The sequence below is a fragment of the Mastacembelus armatus genome, chromosome 21, assembly GCF_900324485.2.
Source record: "Mastacembelus armatus chromosome 21, fMasArm1.2, whole genome shotgun sequence".
In the NCBI taxonomy this organism is placed as follows: domain Eukaryota; kingdom Metazoa; phylum Chordata; class Actinopteri; order Synbranchiformes; family Mastacembelidae; genus Mastacembelus; species Mastacembelus armatus.
In genome coordinates this window covers 7,097,444-7,123,225 of record NC_046653.1, presented here as the reverse complement: position 1 = coordinate 7,123,225, position 25,782 = coordinate 7,097,444, and the positions used below count along the sequence as shown (strand labels likewise).

General features: G+C 40.7%; 1 protein-coding gene across 3 annotated transcripts in view; it reads left to right on the top strand.

Annotated features, from left to right (window-relative positions):
• The window catches only part of ramp1 (receptor activity modifying protein 1), a 73,816-nt gene that overhangs the window by 4,132 nt on the left and 43,902 nt on the right, over positions 1-25,782 (top strand). Inside the window, exons 1-2 of one of the 3 annotated variants that reach the window (XM_026294509.1) lie at positions 4,712-4,881; positions 5,158-5,249. In XM_026294509.1, coding sequence (XP_026150294.1) covers positions 5,192-5,249 — 58 coding nt within the window. In that variant the 5' untranslated portion in view covers positions 4,712-4,881; positions 5,158-5,191. Of the gene's footprint in view, positions 1-4,711; positions 5,250-25,782 lie in introns of those variants that run through there. The other 2 variants (XM_026294507.1, XM_026294508.1) reach the window with 2 other exon arrangements.

The window sequence follows — 25,782 nt, the reverse complement described above, 5'->3', positions numbered from 1 at the left end:
GAAGAAGCCGACTCGCTTTTATTAATTTGATAAACTTGACTTTTAAAGGAACAAACAGCTTTTCATGCCTTTCCCAACACAGAGAGGTTTTCATTACTGAGTGCTGTGCAGTTGCTGGAAGCATCTGAAATGCACTGGACAGTCATTCATAATAATAAAAACAAATCTCTAGAACTGCCTTCTTTCACTTGTACATCATTGCCAAAATTAGGAACATCCTGTCTCAAAGTGATGCAGAAAAACTAGTCCATGCATTTGTTACCTCAAGGCTAGATTACTGTAACTCATTACTATCTGGATGTCCCAGTATCTCCATAAAAAGCCTCCAGTTAATCCAGAATGCTGCAGCCAGAGTCCTGACAGGAACTAGCAAGAGAGATCATATTTCTCCTATATTAGCTTCTCTTCATTGGCTCCCTGTAAAATCCAGAATAGAATTTAAAATCCTTCTTCTCACATACAAATCCCTTCATGATCAAGCTCCTTCATACCTTAAAGACCTTATAGTACCATATTATCCCAATAGACCACTTCGCACTCAGAGTGCAGGTCTACATGTGGTTCCCAGAGTTTCCAAAAGTAGAATGGGAGGCAGAGCCTCTAGCTATCAAGCTCCTCTCCTGTGGAACCAGCTCCGAGTCTGGGTTCAGGAGGCAGGAACTCTCTGTACTTTTAAGGTTAGGCTTAAAACCTTCCTCTTTGACAAAGCGTATAGTTAGGGCTGGCTTCAGGTAATCCTGAACCATCCCTTAGTTATGCTGCTATAGGCCTAGACTGCCCGAGGACCATCGGTGCACTGACCTACCCCCCCCCCCCCCCCCCCCCCTTCCCTTCCCCTCCCCTCCCCTCTCCCCCTCTCCTCCCTCCTCACATGTATATTCCACCATTGAATGTCACTAACCTTGTGCTCTCTCTCTCTCTCCCTCTCTCTCTGTTCTCTCTCTGTATCTTCTGCAGGTGTCCCTGGTCCTGGAGCTGTATATCGCTGATGTGCAGTTACTGGTCCCACCAACCTGCAGTGTCTATTTGTTGTTTATTGTTGCTGTTCTTTTCTCTCTCCTCTATCCACTCACCCCAACCAGTCGAGGCAGACGGCCGCCCAAACTGAGCCTGGTTCTGCTGGAGGTTTTTTCTTCCATTAAAGGTAGTTTTTCCTCTCCACTGTCACCAAGTGCTGCTCATAAGGGATTTGTTGGATTTTTTGTTTTTATAAAGTGCCTTGAGATGATTGTAATGTGATTTGGCGCTATACAAATAAAATTGAATTGGATTGAATTAATAACAATGACATACAGTGGGTACGGAAAGTATTCAGACCCCTTTAAATTTTTCACTCTTTGTGTCATTGCAGCCATTTGCCAAAATCAAAAAAGTTCATTTTATTTCTCATTAATGTACACTCAGCACCCCATCTTGACAGAAAAAAACAGAAATGTAGAAATTTTTGCAAATTTATTAAAAAAGAAAAACTGAAATATCACATGGTCATAAGTATTCAGACCCTGTGCTCAGTATTAAGTAGAAGCACCCTTTTGAGCTAGTACAGCCATGAGTCTTCTTGGGAATGATGCAACAAGTTTTTCACACCTGGATTTGGGGATCCTCTGCCATTCTGTCAGGTTGGATGGTGAACGTTGGTGGACAGCCATTTTCAGGTCTCTCCAGAGATGCTCAATTGGGTTTAGGTCAGGGCTCTGGCTGGGACAGTCAAGAACAGTCACAGAGTTGTTCTGAAGCCACTCCTTTGTTATTTTAGCTGTGTGCTTAGGGTCATTGTCCTGTTGAAAGGTGAACCTTCGGCCCAGTCTGAGGTCCTGAGCACTCTGGAAGAGGTTTTCTTCCAGGATATCTCTGTACTTGGCCACATTCATCTTTCCTTCAATTGCAACCAGTCGTCCTGTCCCTGCAGCTGAAAAACACCCCCACAACATGATGCTCCCACCACCATGTTTCACTGTAGGGATTGTATTGGGCAGGTGATGAGCAGTGTCTGGTTTTCTCCACACATACCGCTTAGAATTAACGCCAGAAAGTTCAATCTTGGTCTCATCAGACCAGAGAATCTTATTTCTCATAGTCTGGGAGTCCTTCATGTGTTTTTTGGCAAACTCTATGCAGGCTTTCATGTGTCTTGCACTGAGGAGAGGCTTCCGTCGGGCCACTCTGCCATAAAGCCCCGACTGGTGGAGGGCTGCAGTGATAGTTGACTTTGTGGAACTTTCTCCCATCTCCCTACTGCATCTCTGGAGCTCAGCCACAGTGATCTTTGGGTTCTTCTTTACCTCTCTCACCAAGGCTCTTCTCCCACTGTTGCTCAGTTTGGCTGGACGGCCAGGTCTAGGAAGAGTTCTGGTCGTCCCAAACTTTTTCCATTTGAGGATTATGGAGGCCACTGGGCTCTTAGGAACCTTGAGTGCTGCAGAAATTCTTTTGTAACCTTGGCCAGATCTGTGCCTTGCCACAATTCTGTCTCTGAGCTCCTTGGGCAGTTCCTTCGACCTCATGATTCTCATTTGCTCTGACATGCACTGTGAGCTGTAAGGTCTTATATAGACAGGTGTGTGCCTTTCCTAATCAAGTCCAATCACTTTAATTAAACACAGCTGGACTCCAATGAAGGAGCAGAACCATCTCAAGGAGGATCAGAAGAAATGGACAGCATGTGAGTTAAATATGAGTGTCACTGCAAAGGGTCTGAATACTTATGACCATGTGATATTTCAGTTTTTCTTTTTTAATAAATTTGCAAAATTTTTTCTTTTCTGTTTTTTTCTGTCAAGATGGGGTGCTGAGTGTACATTAATGAGAAATAAAATGAACTTTTTTGATTTTGGCAAATGGCTGCAATGACACAAAGAGTGAAAAATTTAAAGGGGTCTGAATACTTTCCGTACCCACTGTAGATCATATGTTGATAAAAGATTTGATCAGTTAATCACTTGTATATATGGTGCAGTTTAAGGCCTTAGCTCAGTCTGCTGTTACTTTGCCTTTTGTTCAGGTGGAGAAATCAAATGTCTGAAGAATAAACTCTTACTATTCCCCTACATCAGCTAACTGGATGAAGCAAGCTGTAACTGGCTTTAGTGCAGATAAACAGCTGTTTAGATAAGGGGTGCCCAACCCTGGTGCTCCAGAGCTGCTACCCTGCTTGTTTTCCAACTATCTCTACTCACCATGTGTGTGTGTTCGTGTGTGTTCAACCCTCTGCAGATTCTGTGAGATACATTCATGCCTTTGATGGAACAGCACAGCCACACAAACATATTTGGCAGAGAACAACCTAATACATAAATAAATAAATAACACAAAGGTTTAGCTACTTCTGCAATTGTTCCCAACCCACCCAGATGATTCATCTTTCAGTATTTTAGCAGACTAATGAATGTGATGTATTGGCTTCAGTGCAAACTGCAGCAAAAGAGCAACCCCCTTTAACCACTTCAAAAAGCACAGTTCTGTCTCAGTATCTTTAATAAACAGGTGTTTACTGACCTTTTATGAACGTTGCTGTTCTTGTATGGTATAGATTCCTTCATCCATCCATCCATCCATCTTCTATACCCGCTTTTTCCTTGTTCAGGGTCACGGGGATCTGCTGGAGCCTATCCCAGCTCTCTCTCGGGTGGAAGGCAGGGGTACACCCTGGACAGGTCACCAGTCTGTCGCAGGGCCACATATAGACACACAAAGACAGACTAGATTCCTTCATCATTATTATAATTATCTAAAATATTGACATTAATTTCATTTTGTGTGTGTGTCTGGTTGTACATTGAGGCTGCAGTAGTGAGTTGATAAAAACTGTTTTATCAACTCACTACTGCAGCACAGTAGTAGCACAGTGGAGAGTCTGTACTGTTGGAGCCATCTATATTATTATTATTCCTATAATGATCCACAGACGCTGAGGCAAAAGTTCCTACTACAGGCTATACTGCCTGCCACACTTTTTCTTTAGCAGTGGACATGAAACATCCACAAGAGTCTGAGAAGATGTTCAGTGCAGATCCAAATATAATGCACTGGTTTGCTGCAGTGCTATATAGTGATGTGAAATTTTCTATTGACTGATTTTCTCATAATAACTTTAATAACTACTGGGTGAAAGGTAGAAAACTGCATCTGTGGCATTTTACTAGTAACTTCTGCTGAAGCTAAAACCACTTTGAACTGTAAAATATGTGATATTGCACCACTCATTTTTTCTGAACTTGCGCTGTGTAGATTCTCCTGACCACTAGATGGAGCTGTCGTACAACTGTCAACCCTCCTGAACCGCAGCACTAACCCACATCCTCACTGCACCTGTCTCAATATCTACACTGCAGGTGAACCTCACTATTTTCCCACCATCGCACCTGATGCATATGAAGCTCTTCAACCTCAATATTGTGTAGTTTAGAAAACGATTTAAAAACTGTACCTGCACACTTGTATGTTGCTCAGTCTCCTTTTGTGGCACCAAAAGTATACAAAAATCTACAGCCTGCATCTCTTTAATACTGAGTCTCTTGGCGTGTAATCTCTCATTTTTTTGATAATGTCACACCAGTTTCAGGTGCGATTTAGTTTGGTCTATATGCATTAACTTTATGCTTTGGCCGCAGTTGTGTCCGATTAACCAATGGGAAAGCACCATACGGAGTCCAGTGCCTCCTCCTTCATCCAATCACCCTCACTTCCTCTCTCTGCTCTGTAATTGCTGTGTTTGGGTCTGTCCCGTGTCCTCTCAGAGAGAGGCAGTGAACCCCTTCACAGTCTCTGCTCCATCGGTCCCAGGACGGTGCGTCCCGTTGCGCACAACACAGTTTCCAACACTGCACACCTCACCAAGCACGCTCCGGATTTCTCAAGACCTCAGGACCTCTGCTTTGAAAGGTAGCTTCTAACTTGGTGACTCAATATGTTTCATGTCTGGGTGACAGAGAACCGGTGACAGGAAGGATCGGGGGAGTTGAGGGACAGCGGAAACAAGGACGACTCTTGGCTTCTTTCCCCCGCGAGCTGTTTGCGCAAGGTGATAGAGGCTTTTGGTGTGGCTGACACAGCATTACATGGATTTGTTCACCAGCTGTCACTTTTGATGTTACCTATCACTCTTTGAGCTTCAGTAAGTTATTCTTCCCTTCCAATCTCACCCCAAACTCCCGTCAGTGGATCACCGTGATCTGGCTGTGAGGGCGACAGGATGGTATCACAGACCGGGGCAGCGCTGCAGAAACAGACCCTCCTGTGGTTCATCGTAGGTGAGTCTCGCGTTATGGCGTTGATGTGTGTAATATAAAGTGGTGGCAAACCTAACCTATGACTTCTGCATGGAAAAGTGATGAGAGAGGAACAGACGTATCGAAGGAGATGGCACATGTGGTCTCATTTCGAAAGAAATGGGCTGGGATGTTACATTTATGGAGGCTTAATACTCCGTGTAATTCAGTTACTCTTCTTTACATTCATTTTTTTTTATTACAACCCAGATGTGCGACTTTTGGCAGGTGTGACGGTGAATGAGTTTTGTTGCACAGAGTGCGGCATACCAGGGGCTTGTGTTCCTTTGGTACTAAAAAGTCTGATTAAACTTACTAATAATGGTGTTTGACTTGTAGTGCACATAATACTTTCCCCCGTCTATCGTTATAATATTCAGCACCCAACCTGTTGACTCATGTGGCAGTATGTGCCCTGTGTGGTGAAGTGTAAACTAAATCTCTGTTTAAACCACAGAAACGCACTGCAGCTGGGAAGTGATAGATTTTCAGGGTGGAGTTGGTGTGAGGGAAATCTACAAATCTTTATATTCGGATATATGGCTTAGAATAGAGGTGAATGATACGAACAGTGACTTCCTGTATGTGCTGGCACCTTCTCTAATTCTGCTTTTTCAATTTCATTTTACTCCTGTATTTTGGAATGTTAAAAATAAATATTTTGGCAAAACAGTGGAATTATTATTCTCAAATACTGATGGAATAACACCACACTCACTACATCAGCAACCTTAAGAGTCACTTCGTTGATTATGATGATTTCTGGGTTTGCACAGATGGGAAAGCCACTTCCACTGACCTTCTTCTTTGTATAAATTCATTTTATTCAGCCTGTAGGTAACTATCTTCTCTAAACTTATGAAATATATTTTCATGGCTACATTGAAAACACACTTTATTTAAGAAATGCATTAAAGATAAAAAAAACTGCTCAGTTTCCTTAGTGTACTCATAAGCTCCTTAACTAGCTCCTGCAGTATTCAGTGTATTTAAATAAATCAGTCTGATAGGCTGGTGCAGGCTCCTCTGAATGCTTATATTCTCTCAGTGGAGTGGAAGTACATTTTGGTTATTTCTGTGCAATCACAGGATATTGTTGCCTGATTGTATGTATGATTTCTATTCAATTCAGTTCATTCAATTCTAGCTGAGGCGTATGTCAGGTTCACTTATTTGGAAGGGCTATAAAATATCAGATACATTTTCACAGCTCAATCTAGAACAAAGAAAGAAAATAAGGAAAAAGGAGCATGCAGTGAGCATCTGTTTATAACTGTGAGCATAGAGCTTTTTTATTACTGGTATAATTAAGGTTTTCATTAATCTTCAAAAATATTTAAGAGACTCAAAAGTGGTCTTATATTCATTGACAACAGCTATTAGCTGTTGCCCACTGCTGTAAAAATGTGTAACAGCCTGTGGTCACTATTGAAATAGTTGACAGCTCTGAGATGTAGCTGCTTCAGCTAGCATTAGCTTCACATACTGATAGGACGCTTCACAGCCCTGAATCCCAGAGGTCTTGATGCAGAAGTTGTGGACTCATAAGCCTTACTGAACCGAACAAAATGATTTGAATCAGTTTAGTCATTTAGTGATCTCTAGCACAGTAGCTCCACAAATGCACTAGATAAATAACTGCTGCAAAGAGCCCAATAGAGTGCTGGACATGGACTTTCTGTAAATTATTCAATATCTTTGATTTTGCATTACTACTAATATGACATGATCATTGAAGTACAATGTTGGAAATTCAGTAATTTACCTCTCTTTCTGTCTTTCTCTACTGCATGCATAAATATATTCATATATAACACTGTAATTTCTGTTTTATGCAGAAGTTCAGTTGACTTGGCTTTGTTTCCAACCTCTAACCACTTTATACTATGCTAAACTGTAAACAAAACTGCTAACTTTCGGCTGTTTCTGCATTACACCTCTGTGTTAATGAAAAACATAGTTAACATATGCACTGGAAATACATCAAACTGCAGTATGCACACACATGCACCGTGACACTCTCCAGCAAAGGTGTTCAGGCAAGTTTCCTCTACTCTGTGCACTCTGGCTTCATGTAGGTGTTTTATATTTACTGCGAGAACGTTATGACTCATCACCAGGTTGTCTCATTACAGTTTCACCACATTCCTATCTGAAACAGCAGCTTTCTAAATGTTGCTCAAAAATAAATCACTTATCAAAAACATTTTACTTCCCAAGATCTCTAAATATTTTTTTTTCCATCACTTATATAATGAGCATGCTTTTATTCTGTGCATCTTATGGGCACTTTCAAACTGGCAGCCTACTTTAATCAATAGAGTACATCACTAAAACAAATCAAACTAACCTCTTCCCCTGAAGCCATCTGAACCATCCGTGCCATGACAGAAGCAGTTTTTAATTTTCTTTGGCAATTTTTTGGCTGACTAGTACAGAATGGATAAAGGGAGAGGAGTCCTTCACTCTTTACTCCCACAGATATGAAGGGCTTGGTACAGAGACATTTAATCCTCTTCCTCTGACATGATCATCTCTCATCCAATGGCTATGAATTCAATTTGAATTCATTTAAAATATTTCACGCACCCGAGCAACTCACTAGACTGTAGTTAGATGACAAAAGGGAAACACTTTGAGGAATGATGGGAAAACATCTGACAGTTTGACTGGAATGACTGAACATGCTGTAAATTAACATTTTGGGTTCATGGTAAAATGTAGCCAGTGTCTGATAGGTCCCCAACGCAGCAAGAGGGGGTGAGCTGTTACCTTGTTTTACCAAGCTCAGGTCTTGGGCAAGGTTTTAATAAGTCCTCTTGCACAATGATAAGAAATAATCTTTAAAAAATTCATTTTGGTTGGGTGGCTTTAGATAATTTTGTTTCCAATGCTGTCAGTTCTCTTCTCATGTCTTATAAGTAGTTCCTGGCTCTTGCATTCATTCCTCTTGAGGTTTGTGACAATATGACAAGCAGCTGGCTGAAGCTATTATGTAACTTCAGAACTGTGAATAAGCCAAGTATGCATTAGTATAAAGATTATAAGATTATTGATTAGAGGAACTTTTTGTTTGTGTATTTATGCCGAAATTATGGTTATTGATTCTCTACAATAAAGCCACTCTGAAAGGACCACTACATAGTTGGTAAGGGCAGGATTATTGATTTGAGTCAACAATATCATCTTCAGTGTACCTATGACACAAAAGCATTAACACCTACCTACCTACCTAACCTCCTCTTCAAATTCAGTGTTTTTATGTTTGAAATCACAGTGTTTTTCTCAGCATTGTCTGGCAGGAGACAACATGCAGGCTTCTAGATGATGAACGACTACATATTTCTTGAACATATAAGCGTTCATTGCTTCACTGTGAAATAGTTTGACTCATTATCAAAAGCTACTTTTCCAGTGAGATGTAGTAGTAAACTGCAGCACCAGCAGGCATGGATTTCTTTTTCCAAGGCAACAATGTGAACGAAAGAGAGAAGAGGCGGCAGGAGAGTGAGAGACAGAAAGAGGATCTGACCCTGCCTCTGCTGCAGATACATTTCAGGAGCCTGTGATGTTGCCACTAGAGACAGTAATGTTAATTTCTGTCTGGTCCCCAGTTAAGCCCTCATCTATCTAGAGAATATGGAAGTGTGGACCTCTAAAAAGTACTGAGTTCTCACTGCCTCTGATCTCCACAGACAGGCAAGCACATATTTCTGCTGTGAAGGGCTCAAGGAGATGTTTTTAAGAATTGCCATAAATCAGTAGAAAGGGAGAAAGAGACGGCCATGAGAGCTAGAATCACTCTAACAAGACAGGAAGAGATAAATGAGATAGGTGAGGCCATATTGTTAAAGTTTGAATAATGCTGATATATATCTGCTGTCCGTGGCATGTGCATTTGTAACAGACATACCCACTGGACAAGATATTTAGCCATATGAAGAACGAGTGAAGGAGAAAAACGTTAATGAATGGCCATGCCCTCTGCTGACAGAGTGGAAGTGTAACAGAAATTCCCTCGTGAACCTGCTCTCTACAGTGATTCTCCTGTGATTCCCCCTGAAAGTTTCTTGTTGGGGACGTAAGAACCGTCATCCAGTGAACACTGTACAACTAAACTGTCCCATGCTTAAGTGAGATGTATTCTGTAAGCACAGACTGACAAAGAGAGGAGATTCTAATAATGACCCACAGTGAAGCTTCCATATATGATACTGAGGGTTTTCAGTATTCAGCTTTATAAAACTGCCTGTAGTCCGCTGCAGCAAAGGGGGTTTACTGCACTCCAATCAATATGAAGGCCTATTCACTGATGGGAGAATTATTTTGAACTTTGCTTTAAAGACCATATTTTTTATTTTGAGAAGATTAGTGTGCCCAAAGGTCCAGCTATTATAGATGAGCAGTGGAAACAGTTGTGAGGAGAGAGGAATTTAAGGGGTTTTGAGTGTCTGTTATTATTCTTGCTAACAGGCTGTGAGGAACTCTTCCTAATTAGCTGTAGATCACTGGTAATAATAGGGGAACTTGATTGAGAGTCCATCACTGGGCATGTTCACAGTTTACTTTGCTCAATGTTTACAACAGGGCTTAAACAGAATTGTTGATTCTGACTGTTCAGTACCAACACTAACAGCTTCTGCAATTACATTATGCCAACAACATTACACTTTGTGTTGCTGCTAAAGCTCATTTTAGTTGCCTGTGTCATTAATAGTTAATAAATCTATTTTATTGACCCGTACTGTAATATGTTCTGATTTTGCCACATTCTTCAGTTATAAGAATGAAATCTTGTTATGTGTGTTAAGGAAGGACAGAGGAGGCACAGGACCCAAGTGCAGGACAGTTCTTTATTTAAATAATAAGTCTTTAACAAAATGATCTAAAAACGTCTCGAACCAAGAGCAAACCCTAGAGCCTATAGGCGAGGCCGCCCAGCCCTATAGGCCAGGGAAGGCAGGGAGTCCAGTCCATTCTCCACAGAATGGCGTTCTGAATGGAGGGGCGGTCGGCAGGTAAGAGACTGGTACGCTGGACAGCAAGCAGTGATCACTCACCGAGAGAGGCAGCCAGGCGCAGGTACCAGGAAAAACATTTCTCTACGGAGACACAAACCATAACATTGATAATTCTCTGGCGAGTAACAAAGGAAACCCCAGAGGTATAAATACAGTAAAGACACCTGCTTAATAGGACGCAGCTGAACATAATTTAGGCTGATAACATAAAGCTGCCGGGGACCAATGTAGGAAAAAACAGGACCCTGATACAAAATAGCGGTCCCCGGCAGGAAGTCCAAAAAAGGAGTCATAACAAATCTGAAACTACAAACACAAAGTCTCCTGCAATATCCAAGACATCTGCCCTCTCACTGAGAAACAGAGGGCAGATTTTACAGCCCATTTATCTGGGCCACTGCTTTCATGCATTACATTTAACCTTACATAACAGCAACATAGTGAGCCTGTCGCAGTGGCTAATTCAACTGGTTCATCAGGCCGGAATTTTCTTTTGAAGAGGGTTTTTTTTTTTTTTTTTTCATGGCAGTTGTGCTTCATGGAGATTACATGATGACATGTCAAAGTGGCTCTGTGCAGGATCCAAACCCACAACATCAAGAGCTCATGGCAGGCAGTCATGTAGAGCCACCAAAAAGCCCAGAAGGGTTTTCTCCAAATATTTTTCTAACCAGGCTGGTCAAATAGTAACACACTGTTATTTATAGCAATAATAAGAGGGAGAGTGCACACACTTCTTGTCGTCATGAGCTGTCATTTACACACAGACCTCTGCTGCTGAGCTGCTCAAGATGTTTAAATTCTATAATCCCTCCTGCAGTAAAACCATTGTATTCCCTAATGTTTACTCATATGAATACATTTTCTAAAGAAAAATTCATCACAAACAACAACAAAAAAAAGTTGTACATTTAGCTCTGAAATATTTTTAATTATTCTCAATATAAAACTATTGGACTATTAATAACTATTTGTTATGGATAAAACATGCTGACTTTGATTTGACTATTTGTGTGAAATTATTCGATACATTGTTATGACATTTGGTGCAGACATACAATGAACTGTTAATGGTCTTATACTTGTATAGTCCACTGACCAGGGAAACCAAGGATCAAACCATCAACCCTCTGGTTCATGGTCAACCTGCTCTACCTCCTGAGCCACAGCCACCTGTAGAAACCATAGTGATTATCTGATATTTCTTCTTGTGTCAGCATCAGATCAAAATTTCAATTTGCTCTTTGGTTTATAACAAAATACCTGCAAGACCAATGGTATTCCAATTAGACTCAACTGTCTTGCAGGGGATTTCAATGCTAGAAGTGGTAATGAATGTGAATATAGCATGTGGTAGTTATTACACCAATGATCATTTTGAATGGTATAGAAAATCAAAAGATAAGGTTGTTAATACATGTCTTTTAGATATGTGTCATAATTTAAATATTCACTTTGTAAATGGAAGAACTGGGAAAGATATCAATGGAGAGTTTATATTCATGTCAGCAGCTGGATGTAGTGTGATTGATTATTTTATTATACCCAGTGAACTCTTTACATATGTTAAAGATTTTGAGATCATACATGTAGATTTTTCTGATCACTTCCCATTATTATACACCATGAGGTTAAGCAGTGTTGAATCAAGGAAATAAATGCTGAAAAATCCTAGTGATGTAAGACCCTGGACAAGATTTAAATGGGGAACTAATTGTGTGAGACAGTTTTTGCAATGATTATCTTATTTACTGAATGGAAAGTTTTTAAGTGACTTTTCTACAGCAGTAGAAGAAACAGGTAGATTTTTTAATTATAAAGTCTATAGTTAAAGTTAAACAACCACAGTGGTGGGATGAAGATTGTTCATTTCAGAAATCTGTAAAATATAATGTTTTAAATCAATTTAGAAGAACAGGTAATGTGGGGACTATGAACAATTATATTGTTGAGAAACGAAAATTAAAGGAATTATGTAAAAAAGAAAAAACAGTATAATTTAAATTTCTTAGGTAATATACTACTGGAAAACATGGAAACACAGCAGCTGTGGAAGAAAGTTAAAAGTTATGGTAGGACTAGTAATATACAATCTAACAATATCTCACATGATAAGTGGCTAGAATGTTTTATAAAGTTATCTGATTCAAAATTTAATCTAGATGTTGATTTTGAAAACCTTGTCACAGAGTATGTGAATAATCATGAAGTTGCATCTTTTAATAAAGATGAAATTTTAATTATAATGAAATCTTTAAAGCTATTTAACAGCATTATTATTGAGATGCTGAAAGCAGCGTCACATATGTTATGTCCTACAATGCTCTCTTTCTATAACAAAATATTAGATACAGGGGACTTTCCAGAGATTTGGTGTGAGGCTGTGATTTGTCCAATATACAAGAATGATCAAAAATGATGTAGGAAATTACAGGGGGGTTGCACTGCTTAATGTGTGTGGTAAAATTTTTACAATGGTCTTGAACCAGAGGTTAGTATCCTATGTAGAAGTAAATAATATGCTTTATGAAGAACAAGCAGGGTATAGGTCAGGTTATTCGACAATAGGTAATATTTTTATTTTACAGTTGGTGGTTCAGAAATATATTAAAAAACAAAAAGGAAGGATATATTGTATATTTATTGATTTTTCTAAAGCTTTTGACAGTGTCCAGAATAATCTTTTGTATTTCACTCGCTCTATTTAATATAAGCTTAAATCATGTGTGAAAAGGAACCGATGGTCTAACAGAGTATTTTGGCTCCACCATTGGTGTAAGACAGGGCTGCATGGTGAGTCCTCTTTTGTTGATTTTTTTCTTAAATGAATATATAACAATGTTGAAGAAAAATTGTAAAGGTATTCAGATCGAAAGTATTACAGAAGTACAGACCTTATTATATGCTGATGATACAGTCGGAGGATTACAGAAACCAATTGAACAGCTGGAAGAATTTTGTAATCTTTATGGTATGAGAGTGACCCTGAGTAAAACGAAAATCATGGTTTTTAGAAGAGGAGGCTGTCTTAATAAGGATGAAAAATGGTATTTTGCTGGTGAACAGATTGAAGTGCTTAACTGTTACAAATATATGGGTATCTTGTTTACACCAAAATTGTCATGGTGGAAAACCCAACAACTTTTCGTAAGCCAAGGCAAGAAAGCAATGCTCTCCTTGCTAAGGTTTGTTCATAAACACAAAATTAGCTGCAATCATTCATTGTATTTGTTTGATCGCATGGTTGCACCTATACTTTATTATGGATCTGAGATATGGGGTTTTGAACCGGTGGAGTGTACTGAAAATGTTCAGGTATCCTTCTGTAAAAACCTACTGCCTATCAGTACAAGTGTGAGCAATGTATCTGTCTTGGGTGATTTGGGTAGATTTATATTGTCTACTTCTTATATGAAAAGATGGATCATGTATTGGATCAAACCAGTGTTCATGTCTAATCACTGTTATCTAAAAAAAATGTTATAATATGCTTTTTCAATTAGATGAAGTAGGTAGAAAAACATGGGTTACTTGTATTAGAGTTTGTATTAGAAGAAAGAGCATTCTCTGTCCTTCAGCTTAATAAATACAGTTAAATAATAAATATGACATTTCAGGGTAAAGATTTTTGTTGGCATTTAGTTCCCAAGCAGATCCTTTGAGGTTAGTGTCTACCAATTCCTCTATTCTGTTTGTGATATTCATTTCAGATTCCCAAGGCTCATTACGATTATGTGATGCTGCAGTGAACACTACGGGTCTGATTTCTCAGCTATCCCACATCCTCTCCTCTAAGTCACATTGAAAAACAACCCGTGTAGGGAGTATATGTAGGACATTCTGTACAGATTTCAAGTGGAAAAAAGGTTTATTACAGCTTGAATTACACACCTGAGCTTCAGTAAATAGGTCTCCATCAGTGTTTTTTCTTCCTCTCATCACTGCTTGTGATGCATAACTTACCAATTTCCTTGAGGGGATTTAGTATTGAAGTGTACAAAGCAGTGTAGAAAGTGGACCAGTAAAAGCAACTAGTTTAATACATTGACATTTGAATTACAATGTGTAATCACCTTTAATTTACCACTCATGGATTTATACACAATAATCTGTCAAAAGGCAGAAAGACTCATAAAATACATCATTTATATATCATCAAGTCAAGTGCTGATTCCCGGTGCCATTGTGGCTCATTTGTTTTCATCATACTGTATTATATGTCAGTACACCAGAAAGCTAGTGTAGTAAAATGTAAAATCCAGTGTCATTGTTAAAACTAAGATGGATCTGAACACCACTTTCAATAACATTCCTCTTCAATCTCCACACTTCAGCTGTTGGTAAATCTGGACAAATTGTCCTCCTCTCCACATTGACCACCTGATTTTACACCTCATATACCTGTGATGGCCTTGTCTCATATATCACTTTGACCTTGAGCAATGGAGCCACCACATAACCTTCCAGAGCCTTTCTGCCATTATGGCTACACATCCTGTTCTGTGTTAAACTCATATGGATAATTTAAAAAAAAACTCATCCCACAAAATGATCTCGTGGAAATATGAGCTTTAACTAAATTAGCAATAATTAAAGTAATCAAAATGTTGAATTATTTCCCCCCAACAAATACCTCTATCTGTCTCTTTCACACTCTTGTTTTCCCTCTAACTCTCATATTCTTAATTAGCAACAGAAAGCTGAATGGTCATTGAGCTCTGTCTTCTATATGTTGTGAAGACTCTCCTCTGCCTTCTTTTCTCTCCACGTTAACCTATTTTATAGCTGGTCATAGCTGGTGGGTCTCTGGATTTGTGTGTTGTGTTTGTTTATACTTGTGTGATATACAACTGTGTGCACTTGCAAAGCATTAACCCAGTTTTCACTGTTACTAGCTGTGCCTCAGTACCTAATGAGCAGTGCTGAGGCAAATGAAGCATGTGTGAATATGTGTGTATGTGTATGTGTTTTGCCTTTAGCGAAGTAACCATTAGCAATTATCCAGGTGCCATAGAGCTAACAAGTATTTCAGCACCTTGGTAGTGGATGACGCATTACATGTCACACACACAGACACACACACAGATATTAACATATGCTGTCATACGCAGCACCCACTGTCAGAGGACGAGAGACAGTCTCACACACACTAACAGGCTCAAAAAATGACTTAGCACACACGGTCAGTCTCAAACATTCTCTCTTTGTGCAAACACTTTCACATGAAATGCCAAGTGAGTCAGACATCCTCTTCCATGCCATAGCACTGCTCTTGAGCAAGACACCAAATGCCAAGTTAATATAAATGGTGAAGAGTAGTTGTGGTTGTGCATCACTGTAAGGCAGTAACCTAAGTGGCATAAATGATATTGAAATCATTATACTGCAAGTATAGGGGTAAATAAAAATGATTCCAGTAGTTCTGGAATTCAGAGAGATCTATGGGAGAGAAGCAGTCTAAACATAGCTGAGGTCTTACAGATGATTCAAGAGCTACTGTAGTAAAAGATTCATTTATTGCAGGTATAGGAAGCATCTGCTGAATTTAATCTCTAATAGTTGTGATTTTATTTGTAAAGAAACTCATAAAGTCATCACTGCTGAGATTATTAGATTAAATTCTAAAGTTATTAAAGAATGATGTGACAAAATAGGATTTTGGGGAAAAACTATTAAATGTTCAGTTTCGATGCCATAGGTCAGAACAAGATCCCATGTCCCACTGGGAGGAGGCCCTGGGGAAGACCCAGGACACGCTGGAGGGACTATGTCTCCCGGCTGGCCTGGGAACGCCTCGGTGTTGGAGGAAGTGTCCAGGGAAAAGGAAGTCTGGGTATCCCTGCTTAGGCTACTGCCCCCGCGACCCGGCCCTGGATAAGTGGAAGAAGATGGATGGATGCACGGATGGATAGATGGCAGTGCTGAGACTATTATTTTCAACATCTACATGAATGTTAAAATCTCCCACTATAATGACTTTATCTGAACTAAGCACTAAATCAGACAGGAAGTCTGGAAATTCAGTTAAAAACTCTGAGTAAGGGACAGGTGGACGGTACACAATGACAAGTAGAACTGGTTTTTGTGTTTTCCAGTTTGGATGTGAGAGACTAAGAGTGAGGCTCTCAAATGAGTTATAACTGTTCTGAGGATGAAAGTTTAATAATAAGTTTGAGTGGAAGATTGCAGCTACTCCTCCACCTCGACCTGTGCTTCGAGGAACGTGATAATTTTTATGACTGAGGGGGGTTGATTCATTCAGACTGACATATTCATCCTGCTGTAACCAGGTTTCAGTAAGACAGAGAAAGTCAATTTGGTGATCAGTTATCAAATCATTTATTAACAGAGATTTAGATGAAAGAGACCTGATATTTAATAATCCACATCTGACTGTTCTGTTTAATAAGAGGAGAGGTCTTAATTTTTATTAGGTTTTTATGAATAACTCCTCTTGTGTTAACTTCTGATTTATATGGTTTAGATGTTCGAGGGGAAGACACAATCGCTATGGGGTTTGGGGGGTCATCTTTAGGTTGGCTAGGTTCAGTTGGAGTTTAGAGTGAGTCCCGGCTAGTTTGACGGAATTACTCAGACAGTACTTTTACCTTTTTGCGTGTGTTAGATGAATCCAGGAAGGTCTTTCAGCAATTCTCACAGCCGTGGGTGTGGACAACAGTACTTGGTAAGGTCCTTCCCAGCATGGTGAATGCCAATGCTTCCTTTTTATGACTTTAATGAAGACCCAGTCTGCTGGTTTCACTCTGGACTCTGGTTCAGGTTCAGGACCCTCCTGTTGTGCATTAATCACAGATACATTTTTATTATTCAACATTTTTGTCATGTAATCAGCTATGGTCTCAGTCATGTGAGCATCCTCCTTAATGAATGGTTTTAACTCAGGAAGATGATAAGGTCTGCTGTGCAACATTTCAAATGGTGACAGTCCATTTACACTTGGCGTTATGTGCATGTGCAACATCACCATTGGTAAACATTACATCCAGGTTTTCCCTGTCTCTGCCATACTTTTCCTCAGCTTTGATTTAATTGTTCCATTTGTTCTTTCCACTAGCCCTGCTGACTGCGGGTGATAGGATCAGTGGTACTTCACCTGGACTCCTAACAATGTAGTAAGATATTTAATTACCTGGTTTACGAAATGTGTACCATCACAATAGATTTTCCCTGGATTTCCAAATCTGGGAATAATAGTAGTTGTCAGTGCTTTAGCTATTGTTAGTGCATCAGGTTGCTTTGCTGGAAACACTTCAGTCCATTTGGTTAATGCATCAGTGATCACCAAACAATATTTCTTTCCCTCACAGTTATTTAGTCCAATAAAATCCATGCAGATGTGTTGAAGAGGATATTCAGGTAGTGGACTATTGTGATTATTTGGTAGTGTAGTGTAGGTAGTGACTATTTCTTGTCACAATCTGTTCCTGTGGATTATTTTTTGCACATATTTTACATTGTTGACAATTTTTTTTTTCAAATAGTTTGTAAAACCGTATGTTGTAAATACTTTTACTAATCCTAACCATCCCTCCTGCTGACGTGTGTCAGTACAGCTGCATATCTAAATAAACTTTTAGGTAATAGGTGATACTACTTTGTTATTTTTACATCTTCAAATATTGTTGTCATGTAATTTACACAAATTTTTTATCAATAAGTGTTTTTCATTTTGGGGTGCACTATTCTGCATGTCTTTAAGTATCTGTTCATCAACACTGAAGTCATGTGACCATTCTTATAATCAACAGTTTTCATAAAAGGTTTTTTGTAGTTAGGCAGTCCTAAAACAGAGGTGCTGGTCAGGGTCTTTTTGAGATCATTAAAGGCTTTTTCTGCAATTTCAGTCCATTTTATTTTATCATGAGCTGCAATAGGTGTATCATAAATCAATTTCAACAATGGACTAGACAACTCTGAATAGTTTGGTATCCATGCTCTGCAGAGGTTTGTCATACCTAGGAATGACATCATCTGTCTTTTAGTTTGTGGTTCTGGGCTTTAAGTATAGCTTCTTTTCTGTGTGAGTCTAAAACTCTCCCTAGCTGTGCTCAAAAGGCTAGCTTCAGTCAGATGTGTGTCTTTTATCTCTTTCTGTTGTTCAGTGTGTGTATTTTGCATCTGACCTGTTTCATCTGTCAGTCATACTATAGTCTAGGCCTATAGCAGCATAACTAAGGGATGGTTTAGGGTTACCTGAAGCCAGCCCTAACTATATGCTTTGTCAAAAAGAAAGGTTTTAAGTCTAGCCTTAAAAGTACAGAGAGTGTCTGCCTCCTGAACCCAGACTGGGACCTGGTTCCACAGGAGAGGAGCTTGATAGCTAAAAGGTCTGCCTCCCATTCTACTTTTGCAAACTCTGGGAGCCACAAGTAGACCTGCACTCTGAGAGCGAAGTGCTCTATTGGGATAATATGGTACTATGGGATCTTTAAGTGAAAGTGAAAGTGACTTGAGTAGTCAAGTATGGTGACCCATACTCAGAATTTGTGCGCTGCATTTAACCCATCCCAACGTGCACACAGCGGTGAACACACACACCGTGAACACACACCCGGAGCAGTGGGCAGCCATCGCTGCGGCACATATTAAGGTATTAAGGTATAAAGGAGGCCCTGTGATGGACTGGTGACCTGTCCAGGGTGGACCCCTGCCTTTCACCCAAAGAGAGCTGGGATAGGCTCCAGCAGATCCCTGTGACCCTGGTTAGGAATAAGTGGGTATAGATAATGGATAGATGGATGGATGGATGGATGGATGATGATATCTTAATTTACTCCAAGTCTGAATCTGAACACATCCAACATGTCAAGACAGTGCTCACCAGCCTGCTGGATAACCAGCTATAGCTCAAGGCAGAGAAATGCAGGTTTCATGTCAAGCAAACATCCTTTCTTTGGTAAATCAGTCATCAAGGCAGTCACAGACTGTCACAAGTCAGACTGGCCTCAACACACTACAGTCAAAAAACTTCAGAAATTTCTTGGTTTTGCAAAATTCTGTAGACGTATCATTCATATTTACAGCCTGATTGCATCTCCCCTAACGTCACTGTTAATAGGTAAACCATCAAAACTCAAATGGACTGAAGAAGCTACCAAAGCCATCATCAAACTTAAGGGAAGGCTATCGACCTGAGGAGAGATCATGGGTAGTGGGATGTTGTTCTGGGATGTTGAACTGTTTACTCAATAAACTTCTGCAAATGGATTCTAACACGGCTTCTGCCTCACCCGCTTTACTAATTACTTATTCAGACAAGATGATACAGTTATATATGTGAGCCTGAAACCTCATCTCTTTGATTTGATAGGAACATTTGAAGACGAATAATTAGGTTCTACAGTGTCATAAAAAGTGTAGTATCTAAAATTATGGACTGAATTCTGCCAGCCGGTTTAGGTGGACTTAGACCTGGTTGTGGAGGAGACAGACTGCACAGTCTAGCAATTCATGTAAATAATGCTACTTGGCAATTAATTTCACGTTGTCTGTACACACTTTAATATCCCCCTGAAACACCTAAGCAAAAGGCTTGCACTTTAGTTACAGTACCACATATTGTGGAAGCTTGTGAATTGTGTGAGGACATTTTTGTCTTTCACCATTTGTCTCACTTGACTGCATTTGGGAAATAAAGGCACCTTTTCCTAGGTCTCTTTTTTTGAAAAGACTACAATAATGAACAATTAAAGGTTTGACAAAGATTATTTATTTACATAGCCCATTATCATAACCATTATCATGACCAATTTGCCTCAGGGGCCTTATGGTATTTGGTAAGAAAATGACTCACTTCATGATGTTTTTTAGTCTCACAGTTAGCATATGACCCATGTTTTGCCAGTAACACTTTGACAATTATAGGCATGGAAAATCCTGCATAATCTCCCAGATGGGAGATAATGTTTCCTGTTAATATAAACAGCCACTCCACAGTAACTAAATATTTTTATCCATATTTAACTGTTACACTGTTAAATTCTACCTTTCCAGTAAGCGCCAGTCAGCTGGAATGTCTAGAAATTTAAGCAACTACTTCATGACTGTAACTGGAAGCCTTGTCCGCCTTGTATGAACAGATTACCGGTGTAATCTGAACATCTGATGAAATTTAAAACTTGACCTTTGCAGGTGGGAGTAATTCAGCGAGAGAAAAGAAAGAAGAAAGATTGAACCGATGAAGTCCAGGGGTCAGGCAATGGTAGAATAAGAATAAGAAAGCAGCCAACAAGTTTGAAAAACTAGTCAGGCTGCCATGGCATAAGAGAAAAGAGAGTGAATTAGATTTATTAGACGTTATATATGACAGGCCCTTATTTGAGCTATTATGCATATTGTAGATGAGTCATAGCCTCTAGCATACAGCACCCATGGTATTATATTAATATATAGCACACCTCTTTGTGTTCTTCTTGCATGTTCCCTGCTCACTGCGGTGTTCAATGAAATTACGCATTCTAATAATTTTATACAATGCCATTTCCTCTCTCTCCCCAGCTCAGTATATTATTCCTCACGTCTTCCCTCTTTGTCTCATTTGTATTGCAGTCCAACAGTATCATTCTGCCAGTGATACGTCTGAACTTTTTGTTCTTTTCTTGCTGTTGGAAGTCTGGTCACAGATAATATCCACTTCTATTTTAAATATAAAATAACAATAAGAGACAGAGAGAGGGGCAGATGATTTATGTCTCCATTTAGTTTTAGGGAAATGAGAGAACAGAGAACTCAGCTGAAAAGTTTCTGTGTTCCACTAACTTCAGCATAATGTATAGTGGCCCAATTTACTACCTCTATAGGCACCCGAGGCACACAGCAGGGTGGACACAGCTGAAACAGCAAAAAAAAAAAAAAGCATACATGTTTAAAAACAAATGTTATCAATGCAAATTACACTAAAATTTCACACTGCTGCCAAAAAGCATATGTATATATAACATTCCCTTCTCACCCCTACGGATGGTGTGTGTGTCTTCCTCAATCTTTCAGCCCCTGGTATTTCTCCAGCTTCTCATGTTCCTTCTTCCTGATGTTGCTGTCACTTGGGATTGCTGCATCTACCAGTACCGCTTTCTTCTGTTGTTTGTCCACCACTATTATGTCCGGTTGGTTAGTCATCACCAGTTTGTCGGTCTGTAGCTGAAGTCCCACAGGATCTTAGCTCGGTCATTCACCACCACCTTTGGACGTGTGTCCCATTTTGACCTTGGGACCTCAAGTCCATACTCGGCACAGATGTTCCTGTACACTATGGCAGCACTTGGTTATGGTGTTCCATGTATGCCCTGCCTGCTAGTGTCTTACAATTCAATTTCAATTCAATTTATTTGTATAGTGCCAAATCACAATACAAATCATCTAAAGGCACTTTACAAAAAAAAAAACAATAAATCCCTTATGAGCAGCACTTGCCAGTGGAGAGGAAAAACTCCCTTTAACGGAAGAAAAAACCTCCCGCAGAAACAGGCTCAGTTTGGGCAGCCATCTGCCTCAACTGGTTGGGGTGAGTCGATAGAGGAGAGAGAAAAGAACAGCAACAATAAACAACAAATAGACACTGCAGGTTGGTGGGGCCAGTAACTGAACGTGATATACAGCTCCAGGATATTACAACCTGCTCTTATGTTCTTGATTGTCTCAGGGTCATCTTTGCACAGCCTGCACCTGGGGTCCTGCCTGGTGTGGTAGACCCCAACCTCTATCGATCTTGTGCTCAGGCCCTGTTCTTGTGCTGCTACGATTAGTGCCTCTGTGTTGTCTTTCAGTCCAGCTTTTTCCAGCCACTGGTAGGACTTTTTGATATCGGCCATTTCTTCTATCTGTTGGTTGTACATACCGTGCAGGGGTTTGTCCTGCCATGATGGTTGTTGCTCCTCTTCCTCAGGCTTCTGTTGCCTGAGATATTCACTAAGTATTCCATCGCTCTGGCCCATCTTCCTGATGTACTCATGGATCTTTGCTGTTTTATCTTGGATGGTGGCTCTGACACTCACCAGTCCTCAGCCTCCTTCCTTCCTCTTAGTGTACAGTCTCAGGGTGCTGGATTTGGGGTGAAACCCCACATGCATTGTATGGAGCTTCCTTGTCTTGACATCGGTGGCTTCTGTGTCCTCTTTTAGCCAGCTTATTATGCCAGCTGATGACCGGCAGGTGTTGATGGCTTGGAACTTGTTCTTCCCATTTAGCTGACTCCTTAGGACTTGTCTTACTCTCAGTAGGTATTTGGCTGTGGCGGCTTTCCTTGCGGCTTTTTCTTGGTTCCTATTTGCCTGTGGGAAGGGAAGTTCAACTCCTTCAGTCCTGACAACCTTCCCTCTCTTTGTTATCATTCGACCACACTTGTCCAGTCTGAATGACATTCTAATGTCGTTGCTGTATATCCTGATGGTGTGGATCAGTGAGTCGATGTCTCACTCACTCCTGGCGTACAGCTTGATGTCATCTATGTACAGGAGGTAGCTGATGGTTGCTCGATTTCGAAGTCGGTATCCGAAGCCAGTCTTAGTGATGATCTGGCTGAGGGGGTCCAGGCCCACGCAGAACAGCAGTGGGGACAGAGCATCTCCTTGGTAGATGTCGCACTTGATGGAGACTTGTGTAATTGGCTTGAGGTTGGCCTCTAGGGTTGTTTTCCACAGTCCCATTGAGTTCCTTATGAGGTTCTTAGAGTCCTATTGATGTTGTATAGCTCCAAGCATTCCCGAATCCATGTGTGAGGCATTGAGTCATAGGCTTTCTTGTAGTTGATTCAGGCAGTGCACAGGTTGGTCTGTCTGGTCTTACAGTCTCGAGTGACTGCTTTATCTACCAGTAGTTGATGTTTTGCTCCCCTGGTGTCCTTACCCATTCCTTTCTGGGCCCTGCTCATGTATTGAACCATGTGCTTACTCATCTTAGCCACTATGATGCCTGACAGGAGCTTCCATATTGTGCAGAGGCAGGTTATTGGGCTGTAGCTGGATGGGACTGCTCCCTTTTGGGGGTCCTTCAGGATCAGGACTGCCCTGCCTTTAGTTAGCCACTCTGGGTGAGTCCCATCCATTAGCAGCTGGTTCATTTGAGCTGTCGGGCGCTCATGGCGCAGTTAGCTTCTTTAGCCAGTAGGCGTGGATGATGTCAGGCCCTGGTGCTTTCCAGTTCTTCTTGTTTGAGACCCTCTCTTGGATATCTGCCGTTGTGATGGTTACTGGTTCCTGTTCAGGGAGGTTGATGTGGTCTGCTCTCAGGTCCACCAGCCACTGGGCATTGGTGTTATGTGATGCCTCCTTCTCCCATATGTTTTTCCAGTATTGTTCAGTCTCCAGCCTTGGTGGGTCTGCTCTCATGTTACTACCCTGCCACTGAGAGTACACTTTGGATGGTTCGGAGGAGAACACCCTGTTTATTCTCCTTGCTTCTATTTCTCTGGTGTACCTCTTCAGGCGTGTGGCCAGGGCTGTGAGTCGTTGCTTGGCAGTCTCCAGGGCCTCGGGTATGGACAACTTGCTGTACTTCTTACAGAACTTCATCCCACCTCTCTGCAGTTAGTTGGCTAACTTCTCTCCGTGTTGCCCTTATTTTTGCCTCCAACATCCTTCTGCATGCAGGATACTGCTCCTTAGTGGTGGTGTTTATTTTGTGGCCAAGCATCTCAAGGATCATTGTTGCCATGGTGTATATCAGCTTGTTGATCACAGGGGGGATTGTTCGTAATGCTGCATTCACATCTTCTAGTAGACTTTCAGAGGGTGCTTCACTTAGTCTTGGTAACTGGCTACGAAGGTTCCAGTTGTCCATCTTACTCATGATCTTCAATCTCAGGTCAGCTGCTCTTGAGTTGAGCATGTGGGAGCTTGTTATTGGGGCTTGGAACCAAATCTCGGGTGGGGAGGGTATTGTTTCCCCCCTGACCTTGCGTTCTGGCTCCCCCTGCTGCAGCATGAGATACAACTCTCATCAATCTCTAATTGTGATAGCAGTTGCTGTGTGCGGATGTTGGAACACTGAGCTACTAGTTGCTGCGGCACTAGTCTGAATGGTGGGTTTTGAAGTTTCCATAGGTCCCACATCCTCTTCACGTAACCCCTATCGCTGGGGTTACTCATGAAGTAGCATTCTAACAGTTCTCTATTTTCAGCCCTTGTCCATGAATGTCGTGTTCCAGTAGCCCATTTCTCAACAGGTTGCCCTGGTTCCCTAGCACCTGACCTTGTTGACCCGGGCGACGTCCGAGCCAGTATGACTTCTGTATTTCTATCGCTCATTTGTAATGAGGTAGGCCAGTAGCGTTAAAGACCTTGCGTAAGGGCCCACACTGGTGATGCCCTGGCCGTGATTCAAACCCCCGACCCTTCATATATATGTATATTTTTTCACAGTGTGCAATGAATGTCAGGCTCAAACTCACTTCTCACTTTTTGTGGAAATGAATATATGTCAGAGATAAATACAAGCTAAAAATAATTAAAGGGTACATGCACACAACAGCAGTCTGTGATTCAACTCATACTGTGTGCCACTTAAGTCCTCCACTGCAGCATCTGAGTGGATGAGCTACACTGAGTGGATGAGTGGTTTTGCTTTGGCAGCTGCAGGCAGTGATGTGACATGGAGGGAGACAGCCATCAGCCCTCCCCCAAAACTCACTCCCGCGTCCCTCCAAAAAAACAATTCTAATAAGCACATAAACTGAATATGGCACTTTTCCATCAGAAAGTTTTACCACTCTAATCCCCAAACTACTGCTGTTCTACAGTGAGGCCAAAAGCATACTGCTGTACTACAAAGGGAGAAAACAGACAAGAATATGTTCAAAGACTGTGAGTATATTTATGGCTGTTTTCAACCTGGACTGTGGTGGTGTTTCATTTTCCTTGACATTTCCTCACAGACGTGGATATGGTGCGGCGGTAGGTGTAATCATGCATGCTATGTATCCAGGTACTTGTCAGTATGGAAAAGTTAATTAAACTGTATGTTGTCGAGGGCAAATCCCCTCACTGCATGTTTTGTTTATGTTAACGGATTGTGGTATCCAAAAGTCCAGAAATGTTTTTTAACAGCAGACTAAAATTAATTTTTTTGCACATGTAACCTATGTGCATGCAGCCAGTCAAAGTAGATGTGTAGTGTATGTGCCTGTGCCTCATATTGCTGTGTGAAGGTTTATGCAGTACATGCCCATTCCTCATTGTGTTGTGTAATTGTACTTGTCTGCCTAAAGCCCACTCTCATCTGTTATTTTGGCAGGTATAAACTCTCTCTGTCTCTTTTTGTTTCTTTTTCTTCATCAGCTTCTATCACTCACTACTTTTCACTACTACTACATACATTCACACCCACACATGTACAATATATATATAGGCATATGGAACAACACAATTAATTTCAAGTAAAAACTTTTAAACCAAAACTACTGGGCTAGAACACAACCAATTTAAGTTGTTTTTCAATCTGGAACTCAAGATGCTTCTGCACACATGGACAGATTTGAA